Raw genomic sequence first — 21,522 nt, 5'->3', positions numbered from 1 at the left:
TCTTTCCCTTCATGCCTTTTTCTCCATAGCATTTAACACCATCTGATATACAGTATATTCTTTGAATATGTATTTATTGTCTTCCCCACTAGCCAATATGGAATGTTCATGATGGCAGAGATTTTTTTGGTCTGTATTGATCACAGCTATATCCCATGCACCTAAAACATGACCCTTAGTAGGTACTCAATAAATTTTTAATCAGTGTATTAAAGTACATTGGTAGTTTTCACAATATTCTTTTTTTCCCCAGCTTTATTGAGATATAATTGACATACAGCATTGTGTAAGTTTAAGGTGTATAATGTAATGGTTTGATACACATATATATTGCAGAATGTTTACCAGATTAAGGTTAGTTAACACATCCTTCAACTCATATAATTACTTTTGTTGTTATGGTGAGAACATTGTAAGATCTACTTGTAGCAACTTTCAAGTATACAATACAGTAGTTTTAACTATAGTCATCATGCTGTGCATTAGGTCCTCAGAACTTATTCCTCTTGTAACAGGAAGCTTGTACCCTTTGACCAATGTCTTATTTCCCCTACCCCACACCCCCTGCCCCGTGCAACCACCTTTCTATGAGTTTGGCCTTTTTAGATACCATATATATAAGTGACATAATATAGTATTTGTCTTTCTGTGTCTGACATTTCACTTAGCATAATGTCCTCAAGGTTCATCCATGTTATTTTGCAGATGGCAGGATTTTACAATATCCTTTAAAAATCTGTTGTATTATATATGTACAGATACAATAATTTAGGCTTCATGGTTTTATGACTAAGAAATACTTAGTTGACTACTGGGATCACAACCCTAGTTTTCTGGCCAAGCAAGAAAGCTTTTAGACCAATCTTGACTTGTTTTAGTCTTTACTTAGTCAATGGAATATAAAATCAAATATTTTAAGATAGTAAGGAGATTGGGAAAAGAAAGTTTATGTGTTCTTCATCCCAACATAGCTTATTTTATTTCTTAGTTTCCATTATTACTTGTACTTAGACGTAGTCTGTGGTATATATATATATATATATATATTTTTTTTTATAGTAGATTTTGAATTATTTTGCTACTTCTGTTCATACGAGTTCTAAAAGTAACAATAAAAAAGTAATCATGGGCTTCCCTGGTGGCGCAGTGGTTGAGAGTCCGCCTGCCGACGCAGGGGACACAGGATCATGCCCTGGTCCGGGAAGATCCCACATGCCACAGAGCGGCTGCGCCCATGAGCCATGGCCGCTGAGCCTGCGCCTCTGGAGCCTGTTGCTCCGCAGCGGGAGAGGCCACAACAGTGAGAGGCCCGCGTACCGGGGGCAAAAAAAAAAAAGTAATCAAAAACCTTCTCTTAGTGATTCAGATTGGTGCTGCCATCTTTATAGGAGAAGAATGTCATGTTTTTGAGGAAATTTTCAGATAGAACATGTTTTTTAGTTCATAGTATAGGTTTTTCTTTGAGTCTGTTGTGAAATAAATTCTGTAGGAGGAGGCACTTAAAATTTTTGGCTGCTAACCCCCACCTTCCAACTTGCTTTCAGTTGGTAATTTTCAATTTAAGTTGAAGCAGCAGTAACAACATAGGAAAGCTTGTACCATGCCTGACAATCTTTGCTTGATTTGAGATAAGATTTATGTTGTCCACTAGTATAATTGAAAGTATTTCTCCAACACCACAAAGTAGGAGACAGACAAGGTGAAGTAGTCTTGTTATGGTTGTTTTAAAAATGTTGTTTATCAGGGGTTTGCTGGTGGTCTAGTAATTAGGATCCTGCACTTTCACTGCTGTGGCCCGGGTTCAATCCCTGGTTGTGCGGCTCAGCCAAAATAAAAAAAAGATAAGTAAAATGTTATCTGAATAAAGTTAAGTCTTGATCAAGCATATAAAAAGAGGTAGTCTCCGATGTTGAAATTAAAATGAAATGTGTGTGTTTTTTAGGAGATCATGAATCAGACAGATAAAAATCAACAAGAAATCCCATCATACCTTAGTGATGAACCACCAGAAGGTAAGTATGCATCTGTAATACTAAGAATGAAAAAAATCCTAGTGAATTAAACTTCTGATTGTTTTCATTAACTTTAAAGTAACATAACCTGTTTTCCTTGTCAGTAAATGTGTTCCAAAAATACTTAAACATTTTTAGCTTTTAATAAGAAAGCATAGATATTGGTAAATGGGGACACAATGTAACTTTTATATAAGGTCTACCAGTATTTTTCTGCTACTCTTTTATTCTTTTAAGACCATTTCACGAGTATCCTTTCACTTGTAAAGAGTTGGGTGAAGTGCAGAGGAAGGATGGACTAGGTTATGTCATGCGTACGAAAACTCACTTCAAGAGGCCCTTGAGATTTGTTGTTAAACTCCTGTTATTCATTACATTATAATGGGTAACTCTTTCTTTTTTAATACATGGTTTTAGAGTCTGCTTAATTTATTTTTTGGTGGGAAAATTGTGACATCAGGAATCATTTTATTCTTACCTTCAAAAATCTTTGGAAACACTAAATGCACACATGCATGTCCTCACTATGTACAGAGACAGACTAGCTGTTTTCTTTATTTTCTCCCTTTATTTTTAAGGACTAGAAGTCTAGAGTTTTGAAAAGAAAAGTTAGGGCTCAATGAGAAAGTTAGGAAGGACTTAAGAGAAATAAGTCAGGAAAGAGATAAAGGCTGTCCAGGAGCATGATTGTTAAGGAAGAGAACAGCCTCAAGGATGTCTTTATATTGGCAACCTGTTAAAAGTAGTCTGCAAAGTGGATAATTTATATGGTGGTAATTAAGAGTACACTGTAATTTAAAAAAAAAGAGTACACTGTAATTAAGAGATCAACAGCATTAGTATTTATCTGATTTCACTAAGAAAAATTGTCTTCATTAAATGTATGTACACCAAATTTGGCATAGCAGGATAATACTAATGAGGTATTCAGCATGAGGTAGTTATCTGTTTTATCCTCAAATCAAGATTTTCCCCCCTTTTCCTAGTGTTAACTAAGCTTGATTACAAAAGAATGACCACTTATGTAATCCTTTCCATCATAATTTTATAATTAATATATTCAAATGCTTATCTATGTCTCAAGCCTTTTATTTCAGCTATTTTAAAATTTTATATTAACTATGCTTATTACTCAGTTTCAATTAAACAGTTGGTTTTATAAATTTAGCCATTGCTATATCTTCATCAGTGAGCTATTTTGACTAATCAATGAGACTTTCTTCCTGTGAAAGGATGTAAAATCTCCCAAACAGTGAAAAGAAAATCTTACTCAAGGTAAATTTGTGTCTGTGTATTTAAAGAAACTCAATTTTCAGATTTTTTTTCTCTTTCAAATATTGTTGATTTTCCAATGTTACCTTCCCTGATAACCACATTCTGCTAGGTTATAGTAGCTTTGGGTGTCTTAGTTGAACTTACATACCCAAGAATTTACCTTTCTTGTGTGAGATTATACCTTTTTAGTGGTTATAGCCTGAACTGTATAGTTACCAAGTATTTTTTCATGAAGTTTAAAAAAATAATAACACTATTGCTCATGTGTTGTCGCCGCCTGAGTCATTAGATTATGAAGGAGAAAAGATTGTGTGTGTTTGAGGCTGGCAGAAGCAAATTTTTATGAAATCTTCCTGCTAGTCATTTTATGCTGGAGTTTGGGGTTACATGCCAGTTTGAGTGCCTCTATTAAACAAACAAAGAAACCAAAGAGAAAAGACTCGTGACAATAAATCTGAATTTCTCATACTGATGTTACCTTTTCTGGGAGTATATGAAGAGTTTTTACAAACTAGATACTTAAATCACATACTCTCTTTTATAAAAATTACTGAGGCAGTGGAAGTATTAACCATAGCTCTGGTTTCTCCATGTTACAAAAAAGATTATATGTAGGTAACAGGATTTTAAGTGATGAATAATTTTCCTATTTTTACATATAATATTAGCTCTTTAAATACATTATTAAGGAGTACATAGAATAGAAACCCAAATATATTTAAGTTAGTGGTTCTCAAATTATTTTGTCTCAGGATGCTTTCTACTTTAAAAAAAATTGAGGATTCCAAAGAGCTTATGTCTTTGTTGATATTTGCCATATTAACAATAAAAACAGAAATTAAGTATTTTATTATGAAAAGAACTCAGTAGGCCCATTACATATTAACATATTTTTTGAAAAATATGAAACTATTTTCCAAAACAAAAAAATTGTGAGCAGGGTGATTTGTTTGTTTGTGGTCATACTGTGTGGCTTGTGGGATCTTAGTTTCCCAATCAGGGATCAAATCCAGGCCCTTGGCAGTGAAAGTGCAGAGTCCTAACCACTGGACCACCAGAGAATTTCTGACATTGTTTTAAAATATTTGCAAATCTCTTTAATATTTGGATTAATAGAAGAGAGCTAGATTCTCACAGTTTAGTCTTCTGTGTTTAGTCTGTTATGTTACTGCCCATCATTTAGCTTCTGGAAAATTCTGTTTTAGACTGGTGACAGAATGAAAGTGAAAGACAAATGACATGTTAATATTATTATGAAAGCAGTTTTTACCCCGAAATGGTCCTGGGGATACTCAAGGGTTCCAGATGATACCTGAGAACCAGTGCTTTAAATGAAGAAGGTTGTTTCAGTAATGACTGATTGAATTCTATCAAGGAAATAAGGGCTAAATATATTTATCTTTTAATTTTTTCATGCTCCTTTTAGGATATAAAATAAAGATGTTTTTATTAACAGCAATAAAACTGTAAATCAAGGAGACATTTAAAATAGTCTTCTATTTTATGAAAGTTGTCTAGTCTCTAAAGCATTTCTTCTCATAGATACTAAGACTTAGCATTGGACCAAGATGTTTTAAAAACATGTACAACTATACCCTTGAGGGAAGAGCTCTTGATGTCTTGATCAGATATGTATTTATGTGGTTGACCTTTTCAATACAATCTGCTGGTTGTTAGGAAGGTTACTCAGTGATTTGTACTGTTCTTATAAAGACTTACATTTGACTGTCTTATGATATTTTCTCTTATTAGGTTCAATGAAAGATCACCCACAGCAGCAACCAGGCATGCTGTCCCGTGTGACTGGGGGTATCTTCAGTGTTACAAAGGGAGCCGTTGGTGCTACCATTGGTGGTGTGGCTTGGATTGGTGGAAAGAGTCTGGAGGTGACCAAAACAGCTGTTACAACTGTGCCTTCCATGGGAATAGGGCTGGTGAAAGGGGGCATGTCTGCTGTGGCTGGAGGTGTTACAGCTGTTGGCTCTGCTGTTGTAAACAAAGTGCCCTTAACAGGAAAGAAGAAAGACAAATCTGACTAAAATATGGAGATACACTTGCTCTCCACAGCATTATGATGCCAGTGGCATTGAATTGCTAAATTACAGACTACAACCAAGTCACCTGTTTTGGACGTTTATCTTCTAACTGCTGTGTTGAAAGTATTGATGACTGACTGGCTTTTGTCTTAAAGGAAGAGACCAATACTAGCACAGTGTATGAAGGTTTCTCATACTTAAATTCCAGCTTTTTATCTGGTAAAATGTTACACTTATTCAGTTGTAACTGAAGATAAGGTATATTTGAATATTTACTACATAAGTCTTTCAGTTCAAAAATGTGAAAGTTGAATTTAGTGGATGATCTTTACAGTTCCATATGTATAATGTGCCAGGTAACTCATCTGCCCCTTAAGAAGGGAACCTTGACCTACATAAATGTACCTTTGATGTGCCTAATAGTTTCAGATGTCTTAGTTTTTTTAATAACCATAGTTGATTAGACGAAGAGGCATTCTTTTCTTTTTTAAGATGGTAAAAATAGCAGGAACTAGAGAAGTTTAAAAGAAAAGATTCATGGTTTTATGAGTATTAACCATCTTTTTTTAGATAGGCATTATATTAATCATTGATGCCTTACAAAAGAAAACATCTTTTCTAATACCCTGAATATGTGCAGTTCTTAGGATTATTATTATATATGGATTCTTTCAAAAGTTGTTTGTGAAATTAGTTTTCCCTCAAGAATCTCAGGATTAGTGACATAAAGGCATTTCTTGCTCTCAGCAGATTAGGATAGTGTTTGATAACTGTTAGTAGTTATAACCAAATTGTACACTTCAAACTGGGTTCATGCTCCATCATTAATAAACCTCACAGTGCCTAAGGAACATTTCTTTGCTGGTCAGAAGCTATGTTAATAAAAGAGTTTCATATTAAGGAGGAAAACATAAATCATTTTAAGTTCTTAAGAATTACATAAAGCATCCAAGATATAAAAAATTCTTCACACCTATTTTGTCTCCAGGATGGCTTAAATTACTAGCAGTACCCCTTTCAAAAAACACAGTAAAAGCAGCCACAGATGTGTGGGGGCTGACTCTTAAATTGAACGGAATGGGCTCCATAGATTAGTTTTGAATGTAAAATATATGTAACTGATTTCTGTTTGACAGGCTTTTAAAATGTCATCTTACACTCCTTTAAAGCAACTGTAAGCTTTGTACCATTTTCCAAGTCAACTTCAGGCAGGAAATTGAATTTTTTGGTTATGGATGATAAGTGTGTTGTGTCTCATTAACGTCTCATCATGTCTCATTCATTCTAAAAGAATATGACTTAGCTGGAATTCATCTTTTTTTTTTTTTTTCGGTATGCGGGCCTCTCACTGCCGCGGCCTCTCCTGTTGCGGAGCACAGGTTCCAGACGCACAGGCTCAGGACGCGCAGGCTCAGCGGCCATGGCTCACGGGCCCAGCTGCTCTGCGGCATGTGGGATCTTCCCGGACCGGGGCATGAACCCGTGTCCCCTGCATCGGCAGGCGGACTCCCAACCACTGTGCCACCAGGGAAGCCCGAATTCATCTTTTTTTTGTTTTCATGTTCAGTTTCATAAAAATTTTAAAAGTGGCATTTCTCTTAACTAAGGGTTTAATCCCAGCCTGAAAAATCTTAATTTTCCTTAAGTTTGGAAATTTGCCACCATTCTGCAGACTTTTTTTTTTTTTTTTTTTAATGAGCAAGGGGAAGAAAGGAGGTGATGCTCTGGAGTAAGTCAGAACAGCATTCCTGAGAACTTAGATCACTCTAACACCCAAAGCTTATGTGTTTGTTTGCAACCCACTAAGAGTTTTACATTAATAATGTGGATCAACAAATGGGTAAGAACAAAACTTAGCTTTTAAATAGCTTTTAAAAGCTTTCATAAATACCAAGAGGGACTGAGGTAAATCCATAAAGGTTCTTGAACCTTTCTACCATATACAAAACTGGAAAGTCATTAGGGAGTTAATCAAAAATTAAATTGTGTATTTCATCCAGTATGATTAAAGGTATATTTGTTGGTATATCTGGGCAAATGTCATAATTAGCAAAGGGGATTTAAAAAAAAAACAAAATTAATGGATGAACACTAAATAATGATCTAAGTAATGGTATTGGAGAATTTGTTTCCTGCTATTTGAAAGAAATTATTGCTTCATTGCTAGCTTATATTTCTAAATTATCTTCTTATCTTCATCGGCTCTGCTTTGTACCTGAATTTCTAAATATAGACTTTAGTTTACTGTATGCTTGAATATTTATTTTCAACTTTGCTTGTCTTTAAAATTGCTTGAGGAAAAATGGTTGTAATTAATTTCCGCTACAGAAAAGCCACGTGGTACATTTTATCTCATCAAGTTTTTTTTTAAATTTTAAATTATAACTTTGTTCAGGAGAGGCTTTGCAATGATAGCAGAGAACTTGTACAAATGAAGTTAGTTGTAGACCTTCTTGTTGAAATGAACTTGCCATTTGATGATATGTAAAGCTGTACACTTGAGTCTTTTTCAGTTTATTTCGTAGACTAGCAGTTTGACCTGTTAAACAGTACTAGTTCACTTCAAGAAGCTAATAAGGTTGTTGTATACACCTGGAGGCATCTGTTATTCAGCTTATCTTCTGAGTGGGTATTCAGCACAATGAGGATAAACTTGTGTGACCCACTTGAATGACTGATCTAATAATGTTGACGTTATGAATCCTGTACTTAGTGAAATGTCAGATGAAAATAACTGATGATTGAATAAATTTTTTTGTATTAAAGGAATGGGAAAAGAAGACATGAATCTTTAATAAAGCACTATGATCTGCAAAAGATGAACTGTTTCATAAAGATCTAAGGAAATAAAGGAAATTTTAAAACAGGGTAGTCTTAAAATTTTAGTTATATAGAAATTCAGAAAGTACTGTAGCCAGTTTTTAAATTTTTTGATACTAATGCACAAACATGACAGAACATCTCCAAATATGAATTTTGATGCCAACACAACAATGAAATACAAATATATTTTAAACAACTCTAATAAAGGTTAAAAGTGCAGATTTCTGGGTTTGACTGCAACTTGCTGAATCTCTGCAGGGTGGGATCCAAGACTGCACTTTAACAACCTCTGCAGGTGATTCTTTTGCAGTCTAAAATTTGGGAACTGATGGAGGAATTATAAAGTAGGGAGCACACTTCCCTCTGTCCTAAGCAGCTGTGGAACCAACTTAGACCTCTTACTGGCCAGAAGTGACTCAAAGGGATGGGAACCAGTTGGAGGAAGGAAGGAAATTGATATTTACTGGGCATCTACTTACCTACCAGGCACTGTCCATAAATTCTCTGATTTAATCAGTATCAGGACCTTATGAGAAGTATCTTTATTCCCTGTTTACAAATATGGATCAAGCACAGTTCCAGTGTTAGTTGAATTTCCTGTAACACTTTTGAATTCATGTAAGTCAGAACCTCTCCATCTTACGTCCAGAAACAAAGGGGACTACTCAGTAGCTAGTCCTTCATTCCGCTGCTGGCATTAGTACTACCTGTATGCTTGATTTACCAGGCTGTCTGATTTGAGCTCACTGGAAGCCTTCTGGGTGATCATATTTACTTTGGCAGATAATTACGTTTTGCCACAGATATGAATTTATACATAAACTGTTTAAAGGAAATCATGTATTTTGTTATAGCCTTTTTTTCCCAGAGGAAATGAAATTTGACTCTAGGATTTTATGTAAGAATATCTCCCCCTGTTACGTTGTTGATTTTGAAAATCTAAAATTTTATTTGTAGGAAGATCTGAGTAAGAATGCAAGAATAGAAAAAGGCAGAGGTACAAGGGCTAAAAGATAACGGACTAGGATTTGGTCCAAAGGACAGGTCAGTATACTGCATGTTTGACCATGAATGTGGATTTTTTTAGTTTAAACTTTTCAAGTTAGAGTAAACTACAAATGCATTTCTGTAACCATAACTGCCCCATTTGCTGCTGTACTGACAAAGCTCTTCTTAAATTAATTGGCCACAAAGCACACACGGCCACTCAACTCTGCTAAACTTTCTTATATACCTTCATGTTTGTTTACTTTCCTACTCCTCAAAGTGACTATTTCATACCTCCTCTTTCCATCTCTCCTGCTATACTCCCCTCCTCCCATTCTAAATCTCTCAGTAAAAAGAGGCAACCAGACAGCAAGACTCCTGCCTCTCACAATGCATACTCTATCAACCTGCCTGCATCTGTTCCCATGCTCTGTGGACCAGGACTAGTAGCTCTGCTCTTATCTGAAGTCAGTCCACCTTCACTTTCTCAAGGATATTAATCCTTAAAATTAATTTTCCATCTCATCCATCTGTCTCTCCTTGGGTCATACCCATCGGCATATAAACATTTTCCACATTTCTTTAAAGAAAAAAATCTCATAATCTCCATTTTTCTGCTTCCTTTTGCAGCAAAACTTCTTGAAAAACTATATAGTCCCTGACTCTTCCTCATCTATTCTTTTTTAAATATATTTATTTATTTAGGCTGCATTGGGTCTTTGTTGATACGTACGGTCTTCCTCTGGTTGCAGCGAGCGGGGGCTACTCTTCATTGCAGTGCGCAGGTTTCATTGCGGTGGCTTCTCTGGTTGCAGAACATGGGCTCTAGGCACGCAGGCTTCAGTAGTTGCGACGTATTGGCTCAGTAGTTGTGGCTTGTAGGCTCTAGAGCGCAGGCTCAGTAGTTGTGGCGCTTAGGCTTAGTTGCTCCGCAGCACGTGGGATCTTCCTGGACCAGGGCTCTGACCCATGTCTCCTGCATTGGCAGGCGGATTCTTAGCCACTGCACCACCAGGGAAGCCCTCATCTCCTATTCTTTCAACCCACTCCAGCTGCCTTCTTACCTTTCTCATTCCACCAGAATTACTTTTTTAAAAAAAATCATTTATTTATTTTTGGCTGAATTGGGTCCTCGTTGCTGTGCGTGGGCTTTCTCTAGTTGCAGTGAGTGGGGGCTACTCTTGTTGCAGTATGTGGGCTTCTCATTGCGGTGGCTTTTGTTGCAGAGCATGGGCTCTAGGCACGTGGGCTCCAGTAGCTGTGGCTCATGAGCTCGTGGCAGGCTCAGTAGTTGTGGCGCACAGCCTTAGTTGCTCTGCAGCATGTGGGATCTTCCTGGACCAGGGCGCAAACCTGTGTCCCCTGCATTGGCAGGCAGATTCTTAACCAGTGCACCACCAGGGAATCCCCCAGAATCACTCTTGATAGGGCCAACCAATGGTTTCCCTTTAGCCAGATCCACTAGTCACTTCTCCTTATCTTAGTTGACCTCCCCATGGTATTCAATATTATTGAAAATGCCCTCTTTTCTTGGCAGACTTACTCTGGTCAGTCCTTTCTAGGCTTGGTCAGCCACTACTCCAAATCTGTCTTCTTTCTGGCAGTCTCACCTAGAGCTATAGCTTCAAATACCATAGATATGCAGATGATCCCTGATTATCTGTATCTCCAGTCCTGATTTCTCACTACTCCAGACTTCACCATTTTTCTATTTGAAATCTCTGCTCAGATTCTTGTAGGCATCTCAAAATTGACATCTAACAGAGAACTACCAAGATGACCATATAATGTATAATGTATTCCAAACTGAGATACTTTTGAGGGTGAAAGCACTGCTGATAATTTCATCAGCATAAACTAAAATCTGCCAAAGAGTTTCCCATCACATTTAGAATGAGATCCTGTTCCTTAGATGGACCTGTGAAGCTCATCTTGTGTCACTCTTCCCATCACTTAACTCTGCCCCGACTATACTGGCTGCCATGCTTTCTCTTGAACAGACATTTCTGTGTGACTTTGAGTAAGTGACTTACCCTCTCTGTGCCTGAATGTCCTCATCTGTTAAAACAATAAACAGTGGTACTCAGCTCTTAGAGTTGTAAAGCACAACATGCCCAGCACTTAGTAGGTGCTGCACAGAGATACCTTTCGCTTTCCTAACTAAGGAACTGAACAGATTGGGAGAGTGAGAATTACCTGCATTTGCTGAATGAAGGAATAGAGTGAAGACGTGGCCTGCGTTTTTCATAATTTTTTCATCACTTAAGGCCATGCACACATCACATAGCGCAGATGTTTGAGTGTCAAGAGTCAATTGTTTGTGTATTTGTTACAGAGTTCAGACTCCACAGCTGAAAGTGAGCCAGTCTTTATTTGCATAATATTTATCTTGGAACAAAGTTTAGAAATAGAAACTTGAAACCTAACTAAAATCAGTATCAACCATCACACACTTTACCTTTCATACTTTACAGTCAGACCTGGATTTTCAGAAAGTTTATACAAATTAGATCATTTCAAATTTAAGGAATTTTACAGAGATGTTTTCATAAAAATCCCTAAATTTGTAGTTGGTACTCTTTTAGCATGTCAGGTAGGAGTGACTTTTCTTATGCCAACTCATAAGCAATCCTTTTTCTGTTCACAAGGTTTGAACAGAAGAGAGAGATTAGTAAATCTGGGCTCTGGCATGTGGCAGCTGGATGGCTCTCTAAGCTTGTTTCCTCAACGTAAAAAGGGGAAAGTAATAAATGTACGTAAAAGTGTTTCATGACATAAAACAGTCAATTTTAAACCACACAAATAAGCTCTAATTATTCCTTTTGATGGGCAATACTTGGTTCTCAAAGATACTCCCTTATTCCAACCTGGAGATGAAATCAACTTTCTCCACAAAAATGTATTAGAAGTTTGCTAATGTTTCACTAAACACTAAGCTACAGAATTCACACCATAGTAGAGTGATGTTTCAGAGCTGGTGGTGAGAAAGAAGGCTGGGTCTGCATCCCAGGTGAAATGTGCTATATGAGTAAAAATGTATCCATACTTTGAATGGAGTGCACTTGTCAGTTTCTTAGAAATTACTCACTTATAAAATATCACACTGATAGACCATTTAATAGTTTTTTGAAATAGCCCAAGGTCAAAATTACAAACCTTATTTAAAATAAATGCAATTTATATTTTTAAGTACAGCAATTGAGTGAGAGATTTTCTACTTAGAGGTCATTTAAACACAACTCAGAAGCTAAGTAGGTTCTTAAAATTACTGGTGCCCACAGTATGCCTGAATCACGGTTTTGCTACTTGGTTTTACTCGGCACTGATAGAAAGACGCGTCAGTCAGCAAGTTACTCTTCAACATTTAATGGTGCCACAGGATTAAATAATGGCCTTCCTTTTTTGGCCTGAATTTTACCAAAGTTAGCCTCAAACTCTTTTTTTGTTCCATTTAGATTTGCTAGATATCCATCCTTTATTCTATAGCCTAAGGAATTCAATTTCCTTACCCTGTACTGTACTATTTGTGGCGTTAATTCAAGAACCTTTGGCGTCTCTCTTATCTGAGCTATGGAAATTCCTTCTTTCAATAATCCCTGAATTCTCTCTTCCAAAACTGGAACGGAATAATATAAAAGGGCAGGACATTTCAAAACTAATTGCTTCAGGTCATGATCAGTACATTTAAAAGCATTTTTAGAGAAGGACATACTGTTTTGTATACTTCTTGGGCAAAGTTGAAACAGAAATCCTTTGAGTTTGGAGAGAAGTTGGAGAATTTCAAAGTTTGTAAAACCCTGCTCCTGGAGAAATTCTAGTGTTTCCTTTATAGATGCAGAAGAATTTAACAAAATAAATGGGTTTTGGCTTAATAATTTTAGTAGCCAAACTTTCATGTTGACCTCAGAGCCACCTAAATTTAGATAACTCTCTTGAAGAACATTTATCATTTGCTTATTCTTCTCAATAGGAGTGTGAAAAATATTAGATGCAGTTGTCAGAAATCTACTAATGACCACATTTTTGAATCCCAACTCTTGAAAGAATTGAACATTCAGCTTCCGGTTTTCCTGGTCTTGAACAGTAAAGAAAGATTCTGGAAACTGTTCTATTAACTTAACTAACTCTTTCTCGTTCTTGCAAACCGACTGCCAGAGTTCTCTCTGGGTGTTAACAGCAGGTGGACTGCAGATAATTGCTTCTGGGCAGTGTTCCAAAATACTGGCTACAGCAGTCTCATCGGCACCTAGCTGTTGTAAAATATTTGCAATTTCTTCAACATAGGTTTCATCCTCCAGAAGTACCCATCCTTTTAATCTTCGAATTTTCCTGATGTCAACTGACAATTTATAGAGCTTTTCTACTGTCTTTTTATTTTCTCTATTTGACTGATTATCAGTTGTATAGGTGAAGGATGCTAGAAAAGGTGTGTATTTTGGAGCTGATAGCATCTTTCTGAAAGAACAGAGCCTGCAGGGCTGGGATCTCATCAGCAACTTCCACAACATGCCTGCAATCCACTGGCTAATTCCCACCATCCTGAGACTCAGAAGGTACTCATCATACCTATATCAAAGAAAATACAGGTTTTTAACATAAAGGGTGTTGACTTTTAGAATACAAACACAAATTTGAGCTGTAAGTAGTAAGCATGGAAATAAAATGGACTTAAATTAGACAACTCATGTGGAGTATATTAAATAGAGCCTCTTAAATAATTGATGAAGTAACTGTAATACACTACTTCACATCTTAAACTTTATAAATACATTGTCTGAGTTTTGCAACAACCTCGTGCAGTAGTTAGTTCCATTTTACAGACCAGTAGCAAAACCACAAGGAGTTCAAAGATTCACAAACCTCAAATGTTATTTTGACACACATTCCCTTTCAACTCTGATACGTTCAGGTTTAGGACACATACACTATTTACACACACCCACTTTTTTTTGTTTTAACATTTTACATTTTCAAGCTGATGTTTAGCTGAAGCGAATACTTTTTAAGGAGGGGTGTCAACTCTAATTTTATATTTTAAATATTCTTTTGCTAAATAACTATTATCAAAATAAGTCAGTGAATTTGTTTTCTCTAAAATGAATGAATAAATATATGCTTTTTTATGAGAATTATGTGAAAAACTTTTTTATAAATCTAGAATTAAAATAAGTCTCAGCCAGGTAAAATGAGGAATGCCATGTGACTGCCCTAGTGAAGCCAGAGAAAATCAGGTTAGCTGTGGAATGGTGACCATGGCTTATTTCGCTTAGCATAATGTCTTCAAGCTTCATACATTGTGTAGCATGTGTCAGGACAAATCGGTTAATTTTAATTGGTCAAAGGATCAGGGAAGTTTCCCTTTCCTTTAGGATTCCTACTGCTTTTATGCATCAGATGAGAAGATAAAAATTCATCCCTATTTGCTTCTATACTTTTGCTTGAAATTTATTTATTTTTCAGTCCCTGTTTTTTTTTTTAACATCTTTATTACAGCATAATTGCTTTACAATGGTGTGTTAGTTTCTACTGTATAACAAAGTGAATCAGCTATACCTATACATACATCCCCATATCTCCTCCCTCTGGCATCTCCCTCCCACCCTCCCTATCCCACCCCTCTAGGTGGACAAAAAGCACCAGGCTGATCTCCCTGTGCTATGCAGCTGCTTCCCACTAGCTAGCTATTTTACATTTGGGAGTGTATATATGTCCATGCCACTCTCTCACTTCGTCCCAGCTTACCCTTCCCACTCCCTGTTTCCTCAAGTCCATTCTCTATGTCTGTGTCTTCATTCCTGTCCTGCCCCTAGGTTCTTCAGAACCATTTTTTTTCTTTTTTTTTTAGATTCCATGTATATGTGTTAGCATACGGTATTTGTTTTTCTCTTTCTGACTTACTTCACTCTGTATGACAGTCTCTGGGTCCATCCACCTCGCTACAAATAACTCAATTTTGTTTCTTTTTATGGCTGAGTAATATTCCATTGTATATATGAGCCACATCTTCTTTATCCATTCATCTGTCAATGGGCATTTAGGTTGCTTCCATGTCCTTGCTATTGTAAATAGAGCCGAAATGAACATTGTGGTACATGACTCTTTCTGAATTATGGTTTTCTCAGGGTATATGCCCAGTAGTGGGATTGCTGGGTCATATGGTAATTCTATTTTTAGTTTTTTGAGGAACCTCCATACTGTTCTCCATAGCGGCTGTATCAATTTACATTCCCACCAACAGTGCAAGAGGGTTCCCTTTTTTCCACACCCTCTCCAGCATTTATTGTTTGTAGATTTTTTGATGATGGCCATTCTGACTGGTGTGAGGCAATACCTCATTGTAGTTTTGATTTGCATTTCTCTCATGATTAGTGATGCTGAACATCCTTTCATGTGTTTGAAGGCAATCTGTATATCTTCTTTGGAGAAATGTCTATTTAGGTCTTCTGCCCATTTTTGGATTGGGCTGTTTGTTTTTTTGATACTGAGCTACATGGGCTGCTTGTATATTTTGGAGATTAATCCTTTGTCAGTTGCTTCGTTTGCAAATATTTTCTCCCATTCTGAGGGTTGTCTTTTCATCTTCTTTATGGTTTCCTTTGCTGTGCAAAAGCTTTTAAGTTTCATTAAGTCCTGTTTTTTAATTTTTGTTTTTATTTCCATTTCTCTAGGAGGTGGGCCAAAAAGGATCTTGCTGTGATTTATATCGCAGAGTGTTCTACCTATGTTTTCCTCTAAGAGTTTTATAGTGTCTGGCCTTACATTTAGGTCTTTAATCCATTTGAAGTTTATTTTTGTGTATGGTGTTAAGGAGTGTTCTAATTTCATTCTTTTACACGTAGCTGTCCAGTTTTCCCAGCACCACTTACTGAAGAGGCTGTCTTTTCTCCATTGTATATTCTTGCCCCCTTTATCAAAGATAAGGTGACCATACGTGTGTGGGTTTATCTCTGGGCTTTCTATCCTGTTCCATTGATCTATATTTCTGTTTTTGTGCCAGTACCATACTGTCCTCATTACTGTAGCTTTGTAGTATAGTTTGAAGTCAGGGAGCCTGATTCTTCCAGCTCTGTTTTTCTTTCTCAAGATTGCTTTGGCTCTTTGGGGTCTTTCATGTTTCCATACAAATTGTGAAATTTTTTTGTTCTAGTGCTGTGAAAAATGCCAGTGGTAGTTTGATAGGGATTGCACTGAATCTGTAGATTGCTGTGGGTAGTACAGTCATTTTCACAATGTTGATTCTTCCAATCCAAGAACATGGTATATCTCTCCATCTGTTTGATCATCTTTAATTTCTTTCATCAGTGTCTTATAGTTTTCTGCATACAGATCTTTTGTCTCCTTTGGTAGGTTTATTCCTATGTATTTCATTCTTTTTGTTGCAGTGGTAAATGGGAAAGTTTTCTTAATTTCTCTTTCAGATTTTTCATCATTAGGGTATAGGAATGAAAGAGATTTCTGTGCATTAATTTTGTATCCTGCTACTTCACCAGATTCATTGATTAGCTCTAGTAGTTTTCTGGTGGCATCTTTAGGATTCTGTATGTATAGTATCATGTCATCTGCAGTGACAGTTTTACTTCCTCCTTTCCGATTTGGATTCCTTTTACTTTTTCTTCTCTGATTGCTGTGGCTAAAACTTCCAAAACTATATTGAATAATAGTGGTGACAGTGAGCAACCTTGTCTTGTCCCTGATATTAGTGGAAATGGTTTCAGTTTTTCACCATTGAGAACAATGTTGGCTGTGGGTTTGTCATAAATGGCCTTTATTATGTTGAGGTAAGTTCCCTACATGCCTACTTTCTGGAGGGTTTTTATCAAAAAATGGGTGTTGAATTTTGTTGAAAACTTCTGCATCTATTGAGATGATCCTATGGCTTTTCTCCTTCAATTTGTTAATATGCTTTATCACATTGACTGATTTGCATATATTGAAGAATTGTTGCATTCCTGGAATAAACCCCACTTGATCATGATGTATGATCCTTTAAATGTGCTGTTGGATTCTGTTTGCTGGTATTTTGTTGAGGATTTTTGCATCTTTGTTCATCAGTGATATTGGCCTGTAGTTTTCTTTCTTTGTGATATCTTTGTCTGGTTTTCATACCAGGGTGATGGTGGCTTTGTAGAATAAGTTTGGGAGTGTTCTTCCCTCTTATATTTTGGAAGAGTTTGAGAAGGATAGGTATCAGCTCTTCTCTAAATGTTTGATAGAACTTGCCTGCGAAGCCATCTGGTCCCAGGCTTTTGTCTGCTGTAAGATTTTAAATCATAGTTTCAATTTCAGTGCTTGTGATAGGTCTGTTTATATTTTATATTTCTTCCTGGTTCAGTCTCAGAAGGCTGTTCTTTTCTAAGAATTTGTCCATTTCTTCCAGGTTGTCCATTTTATTGGCATATAGTTGCTTATAGTAATCTCTCATGATCCTTTGTATTTCTGCATTGTCAGTTGTTATTTCTCCTTTTTCATTTCTAATTCTGTTGATTTGAGTCTTCTCCCTTGTTTACTTGATGAGTCTGGCTAACGGTTTATCAATTTTGTTTATCTTCTCAAAGATCCAGCTTTTAGATTTATTGATCTTTGTTATCGTTTCCTTCATTTCTCTTTCACTTATTTCTGATCTGATCTTTATGATTTCTTTCCTTCTGCTAACTTTGGGGTTTTTTTTGTTCTTCTCTAATTGCTTTAGGTGTAAGGTTAGGTTGTTTATTTGAGATGTTTCTTGTTTCTTTCTGTTTTTGGCTGCTTTGGGTCTTCGTTGCTGCGTGCCAGCTTTTTCTAGTGTGGCAAGCGGGGGGCTACTCTTCATTGTGGTGTGCGGGCTTTTCATTGCGGTGGCTTCTCTGGTCATGAAGCATGGACTCCAGGCGCATGGGATTCAGTAGTTGTAGCTTGCGGACTCTAGAGAGCAGGCTTAGTAGTTGTGGCATACAGGCTTAGTTGCTCTGCAGCATGTGCGGTCTTCCCGAGCCAGGGCTCAAACCCGTGTCCCCTGGATTGGCAGGTGGATTCTTAACCACTATGCTACCAGGGAAGTCCCATTTCTTGTTTCTTGAGGTAGGATTGTATTGCTATAAACTTCCCTCTTAGAACTGCTTTTGCTGGATCCCAGAGGTTTTGGGTCATTGTGTTTTCATTGTCATTTATTTCTAGGTATTTTTTGATGTCCTCTTTGATTTCTTCAGTGATCTCTTCATTATTTAGTAGTATATTATTTAGCCTCCCATGTGTTTGTATCTTTTACAGATTTTTTCCTGTAATTGATATCTAGTCTCAGCGTTGTGGTCAGAAATGATACTTGATACGATTTCAATTTTCTTAAATTTACCAAGGCTTGATTTGTGACCCAAGATATGATCTACCCTGGAGAATGTTCCATGTGCACTTGAGATTTAATCCACTGCTCCTGAGGCTGCTGGGAGAGATTTCCCTTTCTCTCCTTTGTTTGCACAGCTCCTGGGGTTCAGCTTTGGATTTGGCCCCACCTCTGTGTGTAGGTTGCCTGAGGGCGTCTGTCCTTCACGCAGGATGGGGTTAAAGGAGCAGCTGATTAGGGGGCTCTGGCTCGCTCAGGCTGGGGGGGAGGAAGGGGTATGGAATGTGGGGCGAGCCTGCAGTGGCAGAGGCCGGCGTAACACTGCAACAGCCTGAAGCATGCCATGTGTTCTCCCAGGGAAGTTGTCCCTGGATCACGGGACCCTGGCAGTGGCGGGCTGCACAGGCTCCCGGGAGGGGAGGTATGGATAGTGACCTGTGCTTGCACACAGGATTTTTGGTGGCTGTAGCAGCAGCAGCCCAGCGTTTCATGCCTGTCTCTGATGTCCGTGCTGATGGCCGCGACTCGCGCCCGTCTCTGGAGCTCATTTAGGCGGTGCTCTGAATCCCCTCTCTTCACGCACCCTAAAACAATGGTCTCTTGCCTCTTAGGCAGTTCCAGACTTTTTCCCAGACTCCCTGCCGGCTAGCTGTGGCACACTAGCCCCCTTCAGGCTGTGTTCACGCAGCCAACCCCAGTCCTCTCCCTGGGATCTGAACGCCAAAGCTCAAGCCTCAGCTCCCAGCCCCCGCCCACCCCAGCGGGTGAGTGGACAACCCTCTCAGGCTGGTGAGAGTTGGCACCGATCCTCTGTGTGGGAATCTCTCCGCTTTGCCCTCTGCACCCCTATTGCTGTGCTCTCCTCTGTGGCTCCAAAGCTCCCCCCGTGCCCACCCCCCATCTCCACCAGTGAAGGGGCTTCTTAGTGTGTGGAAACTTTTCCTCCTTCACAGCTCCCTCCCCGAGGTTCAGGTCCCGTCCCTGTTCTTTTGTCTCTGTTTTTCCTTTTTTCTTTTGCCCTACCCACGTACGTGGGGAGTTTCTTGCCTTTTGGGAGGTCTGAGGTCTTCTGCCAGCATTCAGTAGGTGTTCTGTAGGAGCTGTTCCACATGTAGATGTAGTTTTGATGTATTTGTGGGGAGGAAGGTGATCTCCGTGTCTTACTCCTCTGCCACATTGAAGGCGCCTGACCTTTGTTTGAATTTTAAAAGCTAGCTCCTGTAATTCATTTGAAATTTCTCATTGTGAGCTAAGAATGTAAATAGATTTTATCAATAGGTTAGCTATCTCTAAGCACCATGTTTGAACAATCCTTTCCTTCCCCATGATTTGTGATGCCCCCTTTGTTATACTGTATTAAATGTAGTTTCTGTTTCTAGCTCGCCTCCGTCCTCACTCCCCTACTATTTTTGCAATTCCCTGAATGAGCCAGGTGGCTAATTTCCGGCCTTTGCTGCATACTTGGCTCCCTCTGCCAGACCATCCTAAAACAATCTCTGGTCAACTCACTCTTTCACATCCCCCAACAACTATGTCAAATCTTCTCAACTCAGACCTCCAGCTTCCCCTGACACCCACTCTCTCCTTCACTCTCAGCCAATATCCTTGCCTCTAACTTGTACAAAGAAAGGAGTGCAATTCATCATACCAAACATAAACCTTCTGCTATCTCCCCTTCCCTACAATGACATCTTGCATCATCCAGGGTAATTCCTGCTCCTGTGCTGATCCCAGCCTCTCTGGCCTGAAGTGTCTAGACCCCTTCTTTCTCATGTATTCACTCCTTCAGCTGCATCCTCCTCTCTGAGGTTCCCACCCTTCACCTCAGTGGCTCTTTCTCTCACTGCCCCTCCAACTAAAATCCCGTTTTTCTCTTCCCCTCAGGTTAATTCTTGCAGCTCCTTTCTTTCTATTTCCTCTCTTCCTATGTATACAACTTCCCATAAAGACAACTTTCATGTGATTAAAGCCAATGAGTAGTTTTAGTTCCTCTTTGACACCGGCAGTTTTCAGCACAGGTGACCACTTTCTCTGTGAAATACTCATACCTGACTCCCAAACCTCCCACTCCCCTGGTTCTCCTCCTTCCTTCCTACACTTGTGACTGTCCTTTAGTTGTCTCCTCTGCAGGCTCATCTCCAAGGCTTGGTTCTAGGCCTCTCCTCTTCTTACCTTAGAGTTTCTCCCCAGAGATCCTGTCCTCATCCGGGGGCTTCTTAATCCACTTGGGCTTCTTTCCAGCTTCTTCTCAAAATGTGATCTTGTCACCTCCCTGCAATAAACTTTTCGATGGCACTTTAGGATAAAGACATAAAGTAAAAAAGCCTTACCATGGCCTTCAAGGCCTCTTTGTCTTAGGCTTTGTCACCACCCAAATCTCCTGTCCCCCTCTGCCTACACCAGCTGCACCAGCTGCACCAGCTTCCTTTCTGCCCCTGGTGCTTTACCTGTTCCCATCACAGGGTCTCTGAAGACTGAGGGCTACCCCCCATGCCTGCAATGCTCCTAACTCCTAGGTTTAAGTGTCACTTTCTCAGGGAAAGTTCCCTGCCCTTCATGAATAGATGAGGCTTCCTGTCCCCCTGACAGGTTCTCTTATCACCATGGACTGTTCCTATGTGCCACTTGTCATAGCTGCAGCTGTTCATGTGTGGTTTCTGTCTCACCCTCCATGAGGGCAGAAACGTTAACTGCCATGTTCCAATGAATTGCTTCCCTACCTTTCACCTGGCTGGCACTGCTGACTCTAGGAGGCATTCCTGGGCCCGTGACTTTCATGTGTGCTCTTCCACAGCACCCTGCTCTTGACCCTACTGTGGCACTTATACTCCTGTAAGTTCTTCATTCATTCAACCAGTGTTTTTGTTTTTTTTTGTTTGGCTCATTCTGTGTGTCAGGCATTATGCTAGATACTAGCTTTTCTGCTAAAATGTTTCTTCATACCTTTGAATCACAGACCCAGCAGAGAACACAGTGTGGGCCACACTCCTTCTCTTTTCCAGAAAAGGACCCATACTCACATTTTGCAAAAGACTTTAGCAGGGTTCATGAGCACCCTGCAGTCTATGAACAA

At 38.6% G+C, this 21,522-nt stretch overlaps 2 protein-coding genes across 2 annotated transcripts in view; one reads left to right on the top strand and one right to left on the bottom strand.

Moving 5' to 3' along the window:
* TMEM263 (transmembrane protein 263) overlaps positions 1–6,578 on the top strand; it is a 13,068-nt gene extending 6,490 nt beyond the window's left edge. Inside the window, exons 2-3 of the mRNA XM_007462869.1 lie at positions 1,943–2,012; positions 5,040–6,578. Of these exons, the coding sequence (XP_007462931.1) occupies positions 1,949–2,012; positions 5,040–5,326 (351 nt within the window). The 5' untranslated portion in view covers positions 1,943–1,948 and the 3' untranslated portion in view covers positions 5,327–6,578. The remainder of the gene's footprint in view (positions 1–1,942; positions 2,013–5,039) is intronic.
* A 5,652-nt stretch (positions 6,579–12,230) lies between these two features.
* On the bottom strand, positions 12,231–20,822 carry MTERF2 (mitochondrial transcription termination factor 2). Its single transcript, XM_007462868.1, has 2 exons — positions 20,622–20,822; positions 12,231–13,699 (listed from the first exon to the last, which is right to left on the bottom strand). Exon 2 carries the CDS (start codon positions 13,669–13,671, stop codon positions 12,484–12,486), a length of 1,188 nt encoding a protein of 395 aa, XP_007462930.1. The 5' UTR covers positions 13,672–13,699; positions 20,622–20,822; the 3' UTR covers positions 12,231–12,483.
* Positions 20,823–21,522: the final 700 nt, after the last annotated feature.

This window comes from Lipotes vexillifer, unplaced genomic scaffold (assembly GCF_000442215.2).
Source record: "Lipotes vexillifer unplaced genomic scaffold, Lipotes_vexillifer_v1.1 scaffold1177, whole genome shotgun sequence".
In the NCBI taxonomy this organism is placed as follows: domain Eukaryota; kingdom Metazoa; phylum Chordata; class Mammalia; order Artiodactyla; family Lipotidae; genus Lipotes; species Lipotes vexillifer.
The sequence above is the reverse complement of the archived record's forward strand: the minus strand, read 5'-3'. Positions and strand labels throughout refer to the sequence as shown.